Below are 13,422 nucleotides of genomic sequence, written 5' to 3' on the forward strand. Positions count from 1 at the left end.
TTTAATCCAATTGAAAATTTATATTGTTTCACAAACAATAAAATGTTAAGTGCATCCAGTAATCATTTACCATAAATTTTTCCTATTGGTTTGTGTCTTCAATTTTAGCAAACTAAATTGTAATCTAAAATGTATTAACGAGACAACTGGATTGGAGGAACATTGCATTGAAATAGCAAAAGAATCCCAGGGCTACCAAGAGAGCCTTAGGAAACCCTAAAGTATTCATAGGGTGACTAGAGTGGAGACTCTAAAACACTCTAATTTGCATTAAGCAAAAAATTAGACTAAAATATAAGAAAATTGTCAAAAATATATAAAATTGAGAAAATTACAAATTCAAATCCTATGAACTCTAGAAGATTGTCACAAAACAAGAAAGAAAAAAGTCTTATGGAAGATGTCTTTCCTCCTCTCATAGTCTTATGGGTCTCATACTAAGGTTTATATCTCTTGTGAGAAGAATGATTTTTCCCATAAAAATGAATAATTTCTTTCAAAACATACCAAAATGAAGGAATTGAGAGTTTTAATAAATTTTTTAACCATAAATAGAAAAAAAAACCTATTAAAGGCCTAAATGAAGGAATTTAGTGGCAAATTTCGGATTAGTCCTACTAGTACATTTTTTTAAATTTTATAAATTTGTTGCATGTTGACTTTTGTCTATCTTTTTGTTCAAAGAAACTGTATTCTATCCATTATACACCATCAATGATGATCGATAAGAGCATTCACATTGGGAATGACATATGCCATATGTTGGTTCAATTTGGCATAAAAGCCCAAAACCCCCCACACCATCCGGACTTGTAAAATCTGAGTATTGCAAAAAAATTTGCAATTGTGCTACAATACGATTCTAAATGTAGAATCGCACTGTAGCTCCATTATAAAATAATATTTTATTCCTTTTCACTGTTTGCTTTATCAACTCCTCTTTGTCTTATTGGTCAATCTCATCTTTTTTTTTTTTTTTGTCAATTCTGATTCTCTCATTCAATCCCTCCCCCTCTTCCCTTTCTTTTTTTTTTTTCTCTCTCTATTTTTCCCTTAAATCAAGCCTCCGTGGGTCTCATGGGTTGGTGGAGCTCATAGGTTTGATGTGGTGGCAAATGTGGTTGATCAGGGCGGTGCCGAGGTGGTTGGAACTATCTTGGCTGAAACTCTTTCTTCTCTCTCTCATTCTATGGGATTTTTTTTATGGGGGTTTCGGGGATTGTTATGGCTGTGTGGGTTGTGTGTGGGTCAGATGGTGGGTTTGGATGCTGTGGGTCATGTGGTGGGTTTGGAGGCGTGAAGTAGGCGGTGGATTTGGATGTCGTGGGTTAGGTGGTGGTACGTTATGGGTCATGTGGTGGAGGTTATGGGTTGTGTGAGTCGTGTGGCGGCGAGTTATGGAGGTTAAAGGCAGTGTGGGCTGTGTGGTGGAGGTTATGGGTCGTGTTGTGGTGTGGGTTGATTTCAACAGGTATGATTTTTTTGGCCAAGGACGTGGTCAGTAGGTGCAGTGGTGTGGGTCTAGTGGTGTAGCAGTGGGGTCTGGGGGTGCTGCGGCTTGGGCAGGTGGTTGCATGGCTTGGGTCTCATGGGTTGGTGGAGCTCATTTTCTGTCTCTCTCACCTTTTTTCTGTCTTTCTCTCTCCCCTTGAATCAAGACTCCGTGAAACTCATGGGTTGGTGGAGCTCATGGGTTTGATGTGGCAGATCAAGGTGGTAGTTGTGTTGTTGATGGTGGATTGGGGTGGTGCCATGATGGTGGATTAGTGGGTAGTGATGGGAAAGTTTTGGGTGTGTTGTAAAATTAGAGAGAGACAAAAAAAAAAATTTATTGTGAAGATATATTATTTTAATGTGTTGTATATGCAAATAAAAGTTGGGATGTTGGGTGTATTGTAAAATAGTATTGTATAATTGATAAAGTAGGTTGTTGGGATGGTAAAATAGGATAGGATGGCATTCCCGGATGGGAATGCTCTAAGAACCCAAAATTAATTTCCTCCTAATGTCAAAACCATCATCGTCATTATTAAATCCATCTTCATCAAAATCATCCAACTCATTAACACGTGGCCCCCTAGCAACCTTCATGACCCAATTTTGGTTATTGGCAAAAAAAAAAAAAAAAGCACCAAATCGACCTTTTGGTGACCCGTGCATTGCTGTTTATCAAAGAGAAATCTCTTCAAAAAAAAAAAAAAACTAGTATCGTCATCAAACTCATCCAACTCTAATACACATGGCCCCCTAGCAGGAGGTGGTATATCCTGTACCTGGCATATATGCAGGGTATAGGATATACAAAATCCCCTAGCAGCCTCATGACCCAATTTTGGTTATTGGCAAAAAAATCAAAAGCACCGAATCGACCTTTTGGTGACACCGTGCATTGTTGTTTGTCAAAGAGAAATCTCTTCAAAAAAAAAAAAAATCTAGTATCTTCATCAAACTCATCCAACTCATTAACAAGTGGTCCCATAGCATCCTTCATGACCCAATTTTGGTTATTGGCAAAAAAATCAAAAGCACCGAATCGACCTTTTGGTGACCCGTGCATTGTTGTTTGTCAAAGAGAAATCTCTTGAAAAAAAAAAAAAAATCTAGTACCTCTATTAAAAAAAAAGTACAACTTTTGCCACAACTCTTCAAATAGCTGATTGTGATTAGTAGAAAAAAAATAGTAAATTTATATAAAAGTAATAGATAAACAGTCACAATTTACCACGTAAGAGATTTGTGGAAAAAATTATGAGTTTATTTGTGGTGATAGGAACAACTCTAATCTCTTCTCCTTTTTAATCATTTTTCGTTGGTCGTCTAATATTTCATACACAATGAAGTGGGTCAAAGAGAATCGACCTTTTGGTGACCCGTGCATTGTTGTTTGTCAAAGAGAAATCTCTTCAAAAAAAAATCTAGTACCTCTATAAAAAAAAAAAGTACAACTTTTGCCACAACTCTTCAAATAGTTGATTGTGATTAGTAGAAAAAACAAAATAGTAAATTTATATAAAAGTAATACATAAACAGTCACAATTTACCACGTAAGAGATTTGTGGAAAAAATTATGAGTTTATTTGTGGTGATAGGAACAACTCTAATCTCTTCTCCTTTTTAATCATTTTTCGTTGGTTGTCTAATATTTCATACACAATGAAGTGGATCCTACCATGGGTGGTCTATCCACAAAAGAAGACATGAAAGATGGGCGACACCCCATTTGGTACATAAACTTAAACACATATTTTCAGTTTTTAAATAATATTACACGTGTTTTCATACACTTTTTTACCCATAAGTATTTTCAAAAAAACTGAAAATTGTTGTTTAAACAAACGTACCAAACGGAACCTAATCTCAAAAACACTATTTTCCACAACAAAATGGAATACAAATCCGTATATGGTCATTGAAGATGATGTTAGGCTCAGCCAACCCATTTTGACTAGCTAGAATGACAGTCAAGATAAACCCATAACACTTTCCTATATATATAGGTACATACTCACCATTGTTTTGCACAAACACTTAAAAAAATGAAGCTCTTTTCTTTACTACTTTTCTTAGATTTCTTGCTTGGAACCTCAGTAGAACAATGTGGAAGACAAGCTGGGGGTGCTGCGTGTGCAAACAACTTATGTTGTAGCCAGTTTGGATGGTGTGGCAACACACCTGAGTACTGTGGAGCTGGTTGCCAGAGCTAGTGTTCTTCTCCTACAACTACTACTTCATCTCCTACACCTAGTGGTGGTGGTGGTGGTGATGTTGGCAGCCTTATCAGTGCGTCTCTTTTTGATCAAATGCTTAAATATAGGAACGATCCAAGATGTAAAAGTAATGGATTCTACACTTACAATGCTTTCATTGCTGCTGCTCGATCTTTCAATGGCTTTGGCACAATTGGTGATGTTACTACATGTAAAAGAGAGCTTGCGGCTTTCTTAGCTCAAACCTCTCATGAGACCACAGGTTAGTTCCAATAAAATATAAAAATAATATCAATGGTAAACGCATTCAAAAATGATGTTATTCTAATTACAAGTAATAGGCCATATCAAGTGAAAAATACCTTATTATCACTAACATTATTGTACTGTATATCTCCCATATAATAAATAAGTGCATGTTTATTGTTTAGTGTAACTATTTTTACTTAAAAAATAGTAAGATTGTATAAAATACAACTATACATAAAAATAAATGTGATTTCAAAATCTTATACCAGGCCCGTAGTTTTTGTAGGAACTAACTCTAAAATTTACAATCAGGCCTGTAGTTTTTGTTTGATTGACTTAATTTTAATTGCAAAAGGGGATTATATTTTGTCACTTTTGTGTAGGAGGGTGGGCAACTGCACCAGATGGCCCACATGCATGGGGATATTGTTTTGTTACGGAAAATAACAAGCAAACCTATTGTACCTCAACATCTTGGCCATGTGCTTTTGGAAAACAATATTATGACCGGGGACCTATCCAACTCACTCAGTAAGTTTTTAAAATCATAAATTTGTTAATAAGTTACAGCAGCAATTTCTTTTTAAAAATATTGATATGTTTTATTATAATCGGTGTATAATAAAGTGGTGTTAGTGATGGACTTCAGTGTTATTGATATGATCCAATCACAACAAATCATGTTAACGTTGTGAAAAATGTTGTGTCAAATGACTTTTGTAATCAAAGAATTTGACTCTAACTTTGATGGTTCATCAACTTTTATCAGCAACTATAACTATGGCCAAGCAGGTAAAGCCATTGGAGCTGATCTCATAAACAATCCAAATCTTGTAGCCACAAACCCCACCATATCGTTTAAGACAGCCATATGGTTTTGGATAACACCGCAAGCAAACAAGCCATCTAGCCACGATGTGATCATTGGAAATTGGAGACCCTCAGCTGCTGACACATCAGCTGGTCGAGTTCCAAGCTATGGTGTAATCACCAACATTATCAATGGTGGCCTTGAATGTGGCCATGGCTCTGATGATAGGGTGGCTAATAGGATTGGGTTTTATAAGAGGTACTGTGACATATTGGGAGTAAGCTATGGGAACAACTTAGATTGCTATAATCAAAAGCCCTTTGCCTAAATAGCTTTGGTCCAAGGCAAAAATATGTTTAGCCAACTACAATAATTAAGGAGACAATATAAACAAATAAATTGGTGATTTTGTTGTTCCATAAGAGATCTCTAAGCTTAAAAATAAATAAAGAAGAATTATATAAATTTGAGTACTGGTAATTAATATTGTAGCTGGCTTTACCAAACTGTACGTCCGATTTTATATTACTTTCTAAATTCTAAATTATTCATTGCTTTGTTGGCTACCAATCTGCATGGCTGCCCTAGCAGATGTCTACTTCCAAGTGAAACGAAGTATCACTCAAAAAAATCGTTATGCTTGAAAAGATATGAGCAAATAAGTGATCAAATTAAGGTTATTTTCCAGCAACACCTTTCAAACAATTTTGAACACGTTTGAATTATGATTATTTTTAACTATCCAAAATACTTCAATTATATATCCACGGATGACATTAGCCAAACTCTTCAAAATTTACATGCTCTACTTATATGGACAAACAGTACTGTCATGCATGTGTAATTGCCAAGTGCCAACTCAATATGAAATCGGATCTTTAAGAAGCAATCTTACTTGAACTTACATTTTAAAGTTTTGAGTTCAAAAATTACTCTAATATATTTCTACTAGTGGGTAGTTTTTCACCCTTAAAATACAGATACAATGTTTTTGGACTAAATCACTCCCAGTTCAATGATATCCCGGGCGATGCACAGATATTTTACATTTTTTTTTGAAATAATTTTTATATATATTAAGACTTACATATAATATTTATTTTGTTGTATATTATTTATGTTTGCCCACAATATTGTTGGATACTTTGAAACTTAATTTTTGTAATTAATATTTTATTAAAAAAATTGTATAATACTATAAGACTATAACATATTATAATATTTATTGTTAAAATTAGATTGTATTTTTTAAATAGATTAAATGATTTTGAAATAAATAAATAAGAATTTAAAGCATAAAATACTTTTATATCTTAAAATCAATCTATATATATATATATATATATATATATATATATATATATATATATAAGTAGAGATCTCATGTAGGATTGCATGAGGTTCTGCCATGTGGTGCTCTCTCACCCATGTGTAGCTCAAAACCTACAAGGTATGACCCACCCTCACAGTTGTGTACATCAAAGGTTAAACTTCTGTGTTTGCCATTTATCCTCAAAAAAGTTTAAAGCTCTGTGCAGCTAAATTTTGTATTATTAAGTTGATTATAAATATTTAAGTTAGTAATTAGTATTTAGAGTGTAGACTGTGGTGAAATTTATCTTTTTTTATTTATTTATGGTATGGTACTTTACTTTCAATAAATAAAGTACTGGGTAATTTTTTTTATGTTTTTTTTTTCTATTATAAATTTTATATTATTAAGTGGATTATAAATATTTAAAATAGTAATTAGTATTTAGAGTGTAGACGGTGGAGTGAATTATCTTTATCTCTTTTTTTTAATTCTTTTTCTATGGTACTTTAGTTTCAAGAAATCAAGTACTGCGTAATTCTTTTTTCTTTTGTTCATTTTATATTATTAAGTGGATTCTAAATATTTAAGATAGTAATTAGTATTTAGAGTATGGACTATTAAGTGATTTATCTTCTTCTTCTTTTTTCCATTTTCTTTTTGTATGGTACTTTACTTTCAAGATGATGGAGTGATTTATCTTTATATTATATATATATATATATATATATATATATATATATATATATATTCTTTTTGTATGGTACTTTACTTTGAAAAAATCAAGTATTGGGCAATTTTTTTTTTTACTTTTTTTTTTCTTTTGTAAATTTTATATTATTAACAGAATTATAAATATTTAAGATAGTAATTAGTATTTAGAATGTGGACTGTGGAGTGTTTTATCTTCATTTTTTTTCTTTTTCTGTTGGTGTGGTACTTTAATTTCAAAAAATAAGGTACTGGGTAAATTTTTTTTTTCATTTTTTTTTCTTTTTTAAATTTAGTGTGGACTGTGGAGGGATTTTTATTTTTATTATTAATATTTTTTTTGTATGGTACTTTATGTTGGGAAATTTAGACCCCAGTTGATAGAATTAACAAGTTTTAAACCCAAGTTGTTAATTAGATTTATTATTCATAAAACTTGTTAAAACAAACAAACATCAATATCATGTCAAATATAAGTGCAGCGGAAAAATAAATAAGACAAGATATGATGATCCAGGAAAACGAATGAAACCAACCAGTTTCATAGTAAAAACCTGGGGGGAAACCTTCCCGAAAAGCAATCCACTATAAGAAAGAGAAGTATCAGATCTAGTACAAAACCTTTGTCCCTAGACTCTACAATCCCCATAGATGAACTCACAGCAGAAACCTTTTACCGCTTTAGAACCTCTGAACTCTTCAATATATGAACGTCACCCTTTGATGCACGAATCCCAGCACGTGACTAACCAATTGCGTGGATCCCAGTACGCGACTTCAATCACCAACTATAGAAGAAGATGTTGGTTGCAAAGTTCTTCACTTCATCAACAATGAAGATCAAGAAGCACTTGGTTACAAAACCCTAAGGTGCAAAGACACAGTAGCTTCTTTTTGAGAGAATAAGGCTTAGGTCACCTTTTTCATATGTTTTCCTTGTATTCTCTTATGTGACGGCCTCTAAAATATACCTTATATATGTCTAAGGTTATGAGAAAAGAAACCCTACATAAATACAAAAGCCTGGCCCAAAAATCAGATCTAGAAATTCTGATTTTCGTAACCTCGATAGATACCTCGATAGATAGTAGGTGTCGAGCCTCATTAAACCTCGATAGATAGCTATCTGTTGAGCAGCTGTCCGCAGGTGTCCAGGAGGTGTCCAGCAGGTGTCCAACTTTAGTAAACACATTTTCTTCAATTGTTTTTTGGTCCAATCTTCATAACTTTAATACTAGACTTGAACAACATGTTCTTTGAAATATTAAACACATCCTAGATCTACTCAAATACAAGTAAAGTACATTTTGTCAAAGGATTAGCCAACTACATGAAATATGTCCTTAACAATCTCCCCCTTTGGCAATCCGTGACAAAACTACAACAAACAAATGAACATATGAGAGAATACATAAATCACTCAACTCATACTCACTTGTTAAGTACAATAAAATTTATCCTAACACAAACTCTTGAAAAACTTTGCAAGAAGAGAGTTTATGGTATGCAAGACTTTGACAACCTGTATTTCTAAAACACTTTAAACAAAACTTTACAATATAATTTTTTTTTCTTTTTGTATGGTACTTACTTTCAAGAAATAAAGTACTAGGTAAACTTTTTTTTTTAATTTTATATTACTAAGTGAATTATAAATATTTAAGATAGTTATTAGTATTTAGAGTGTGGACTGTGGAATGATTTATTTTTATCTCTTTTTTTTTTCCCTTTTTGTATGATACTTTAGTTTGAAGAAATCAAGTACTGGGTTTTTTTTAATAATTTTATATTATTAGTGAATTATTAATATTTAAGATAGTTATTAGTACTTAGATTGTGGACTATGAAATGATTTATCTTTATTTATTTTTCTTTTTGCATAGTACTTTAGTTTCAAGAAATAAAGTACTGGGCAATTTTTTTTTGCAAAAATGCAAAACTGACCCATTAACTTTCACATTTTTTCATTTCAGTCCTCTAACTTTCAGTTTTGTCAATTCAGTCTTCTATCTTTCAATTTTTGTCAATTCAGGGTTTCGTTACAACTTAGTTAGTAACTGCCGTTTGAACCCTTGAAACGATGCCATTTTGTAGAGTTTTTTTTTTTTTTAAATAAATTCGGAATTAAAAGAAATAAGAAAAATCTTGAAAAAAAAAATTAAGGTGAACGACATTGTATACTTCTAAACACGACAACCTTTAACAGCTGCATTAAACTCAATCAGTTCAATGCTTTTTAGTTTCTTTTTACAATTTCATATTGCTTACAAACCCTAAGTTTCAAAAGCTCAATAATTTACTATTTTTTTTTTAAGAAATTGAATTTTGAATCTAATAAGATACTTAAGCAATAAATAAGAAATTAAACCAAAGATTATTGAAGAAGAAATGGCTATTATCGAAAAATGAAGCATGCCACTCCATTCTAATAGCCACTCCGGCCAGATTCTGGTGGCCGGAGATGATACAATAGAGAAAACAAAAGCTCTCGGATAAAGAATAAGTGTGTTCGTGAACCTAAATTTTCAAAATATTTATTTAAAAAAAGTGAAAGCCATATCGTATTTAAGCTCGAATTCACTGACAGTAGAGAGGTAACCAAATTCTTAATTAAATATTTTTTTCAAAACTTTCTTGAGAAAGCAAAAGAAAATATATTTTTTCCAGAGAAACAAACAGTCGTGTATCGAATTTGAGAGAAAGAGAGAGAGAGAGAGAGGAAGTAAGTACCTCAGAATCAGAAACGTAAGGAGAACTGTAATCAGGATCAGAATCAGAATCAGAATCGAAATGAGATGGTAATTGTTTTTTTTTAGTTTATTTTGTTAAGTGATTGAAGGTTGTTCTTTGTTTTGTTTTGATTTGATTCAAGGGAAGGGGAACGTCGTTCCCCTTAATGTTTTTTTTTTTTTTTTTTTTATGTTTATATTTTTTTTTATTTTAATTCTGAATTTATATTAAAAAAAAATCTACAAAACAGCGTCGTTTCTGGGGTTCTAACGGCAGCCACTAACTGAGTTGTAACAAAGCCCTGAATTGGAAAAATTGAAAGTTAGAGGGCTGAATTGACAAAACTGAAAGTTAGAGGACTAAAATGAAAAACGGTGAAAGTTAGAGGGTCAATTTTGCATTTTTGTCTTTTTTCACTTTTTTTTTCAGAGACCTCATGTGAGAGTGTATGAGGTCCTACCATGTGGCACTCTAATGTTGCATTTAGCCTTTTTTTACCTTTTTCATTAAGTTTTTTTATTGTTACCCAACAGATCATAGTAACTTTTTTTTGCTATTATATAAATTTAACATTTTTTACCTCTTTTTATTATTTTTTTTACTGTTACCCAATAAATAATAATAACTTATTTTTACAATTATATAAATTAGCATTTTTTATCCCCTAAGCCCAGTTATTACTTTACATATTATGACCCAAGTTTGACCCTTTTCACGTGTAAATCAAAGTCAAAACTCTTATTTACTTACAAACTCTCTTTCTCCTCCTTCACATATAGATGATACTTCTAGAAATTCATTTAGTGTTTCTTTTTTTTTACCTCTTTCATTAAGTTCTTTTTACTATTACCCAAAAGTACACATTAACTTATTTTACTGTTATGTCATTAATTGACTAAGTTTGCACCACACCTTTCTCTATTCTTCATGGCTTTTAGCATACTCATCATTTTAGTAATTTAAAAAAAGAAGAAGCAAAAACCAATAATAATTTAGGACTAATAGTAATAACTAACCAGATAAGACCCTAAAAAGAGATAGAGAGACACAAAAGTGTTGTGGATTATTAAATAAAACGCACTGTTTTACTATATATTACCAAAATAAAAGACCTGAGATTGACAAAACATTTGAAAGAGAGAGAAAGAGGAATCTAAGGGGTCACCACCTCTGTTATACAAGCCTCCCACTATTATCAAGACGTCAAAACCCTTACGGGTATTTTTTTTTCCTTTTTCTTTTTAGAATTAGTGGCTTAAATGTCTTAAAAAAAAATAGTGGCTTAAATACAATTTAAATGTGGGTAATTTAGTTGGATAGCTTTTGTTTTGGGTATATAAGTAGAGAGAATATTTGGTGCATAATATAAAACCATATTTTACCATAGTTTAAATTTAAATTGTGTATAAGATACATGCATACACACTTGTCCACATCATGTCTTAATGTCACACTATCGATGAGTAGAAGATGGTGAGAGAGTTTGGCATACTTTCATTTCATTGCATGAAATATGTGAACACAACACAAATTAGTCAATTTTCATGGTCCCATTACTCTTTTACATTTATATTTGGTTTCATGATTTTTTAGAATATTAATCTTACCTTGGGAAGGCTTCAAATATGCAATGAAACTACTAAACTAATTTTTAATATCTCAAAATTTATATGTTTCTTTACTCAAATTTAGTTTACCTTTTCTTTATAATATATATAAAACATTATCCAAAACCTTCTTATATAAAATATCAAAAAATTGTACATGCATCGCATAGGCAACTTACTAGTTATGTTTAATTAATGAAGTCACCATTTTTATTTTATTTTATATATATATATATATTTTGGTTTAAAAAATAACAAGTCAACTTTTTTCTTTTATATATATATTTTTTTGTTTAAAAAATAAGTGGTGTTTACCTGCTGAAAAATTGTTGGAAAATGAATAATTTGATAGATAAAAGCGTTTTACGTTGGTGCTTTCAACTTTCTAAAGCAGAATGCATGGTGAAAAAAAAGGGTCAAATTTGCTATATGAGTTTTATAATTAATAGCTGGTGGAAGATCAAATGTTAGAAATTATACGGTGAACCATGAGAAGAAATAGAAATTATAATGGCTTAAAGTCACGAGTAAATTCGCTGATTTAAAGACAATCTCAGCATCCACATACAAGTTTGCTAAAATGTAATTAATGGATTTGTTTCGGATTGTAAGCTCCAATTATCTCAATTGATGTTAAAATAACATTATTAGCAATGCGATGTGTTATACCATGTCGTATATGCTAGAGTCGATGCAGAAGGGGAAGCATAGAATAAAAACATCAAGAACAAGATGGTTACGTGGTTCAGCGTTGTCGGCCTACATCCATGGAGGAATTCCTTAAGAGTTACATCTTTATTGTATAAGAGTGTAGTACAATAACTTGTGTTACAATGAACCCTAACATGAGTATATATAGGCAACTAAACCCTAGACTACTATTACAAGTAGGATTGGGCTTGGGCCTATTACATTGGGCTAATATGTCCAATATATCTCTAACACCCTCCCTCAGACTCAAGGCGGAAGCTTGATGAAGGCTTAAGGTTAGATAAGTATAAGAAGATCACTTAGAGATGCCTTGAAGAATGCCTTGAAGAATGCCTTTGAAGAAACCACAATGAAGAATGTGCCAATTGACCAATTTCAGAGTTTCAAATGAAGAAACGAACTCCAAAATTGGAATCTATGTGAAAAACTGAGCAAGATATGCGATTTTGAAAATTTTGACTTTTGGTCAAAAGTCAATGCAAAAGGTCAAAGTCAACTCGTCCAGGGTCAAAGTCAACGGATACATGGTCTGGGTCAGTTCCGAGTTTCTAGGTCAGGTCATGGATTGGGCAGCAGAGCCACTGATGTCATCCTAGACTAGGGCTTGCATGGCTGATGACGTGGCGTATTGACATGGAGTAATGATGTCATCCAATGACGTCAGATGACATCAGATGACCCGATGGACCATATGCATGGGGATATTGCTTTGTTAGGGAAGTTAACAGGCAATTTGGAGATAAATATTATGGTCGAGGACTTACCCAACTTTCCTAGTAAGTCTTTAAAATAATAAATTTGTCAATTATAAGTTAGGGGTGCAATTTTTTTTTTTTAATACAAATTTTCACAAATATAGTTGACATAACTTGTTGTGATTCGTACGTAATGAAACTCATGTTAGTGGTGAAGTTAAATGAAATTGATGGTGCTCATGTCAATATATATCAACAGTTAAAAAATGTGTCAAAAGTATTACTGTGACACATAAATCGAAGACTTTGATCCTGACTTAGATCATTTCATTGACATGTTAGCAACTACAACTACGATCGAGCAGGAAAAGCCATTGGAGTCAATCTCTTAAACAATCCAGATCTTGTAGCTACAGACCCCGTCATATCATTAAAGACAGCCATATGGTTTTGGATGACCCCACAAGGAAAGAAACCATCTAGCCACGATGTCATTATTGGAAAATGGACGCCCTCCCCTGCTGACACTGCAGTTGGTCGAAAATCAGGTTATGGTGTAATCACCAACATTATCAATGGTGCGATCGAATGTGGCCATGGTTATAATGATAATGTGTTTGATAGGATTGGTTTCTATAAGAATTACTCCAACATGTTGGGAGTAGACTATGGGAAGAACTTAGATTGCTATAATCAAACGCCTTTTGCCTAAATAGCTCTGGTCTAGAGCAAGAAAATGGTCAGCCAAGTACAATTAGAAGACCATATAAATGTATGATCATGAATTGGAGATTTTCTTATTCAATGAGAAATCACTTTTGTAAACCTTTCCTCTAAATCATATACACTAGATTTTTTTTTTTTTTTTTTGGGGGGGGGGGGGGGGATG

General features: G+C 32.4%; 1 protein-coding gene and 1 pseudogene across 1 annotated transcript; both read left to right on the plus strand.

Annotated features, from left to right (window-relative positions):
* Positions 1-3,536: 3,536 nt before the first annotated feature.
* Positions 3,537-5,108, plus strand: LOC142622149 (endochitinase-like; annotated as a pseudogene).
* A 7,408-nt stretch (positions 5,109-12,516) lies between these two features.
* Positions 12,517-13,245, plus strand: LOC142636420 (endochitinase-like; the record flags this gene model as incomplete). The annotated part of the gene is made up of 2 exons (XM_075810648.1): positions 12,517-12,614; positions 12,876-13,245. Coding segments are annotated over 2 exons (468 nt in total), but the record flags the coding sequence as incomplete, so codon positions are not given.
* Positions 13,246-13,422: the final 177 nt, after the last annotated feature.

This window comes from Castanea sativa, chromosome 1, assembly GCF_040712315.1.
Source record: "Castanea sativa cultivar Marrone di Chiusa Pesio chromosome 1, ASM4071231v1".
Taxonomy (NCBI): Eukaryota; Viridiplantae; Streptophyta; class Magnoliopsida; order Fagales; family Fagaceae; genus Castanea; species Castanea sativa.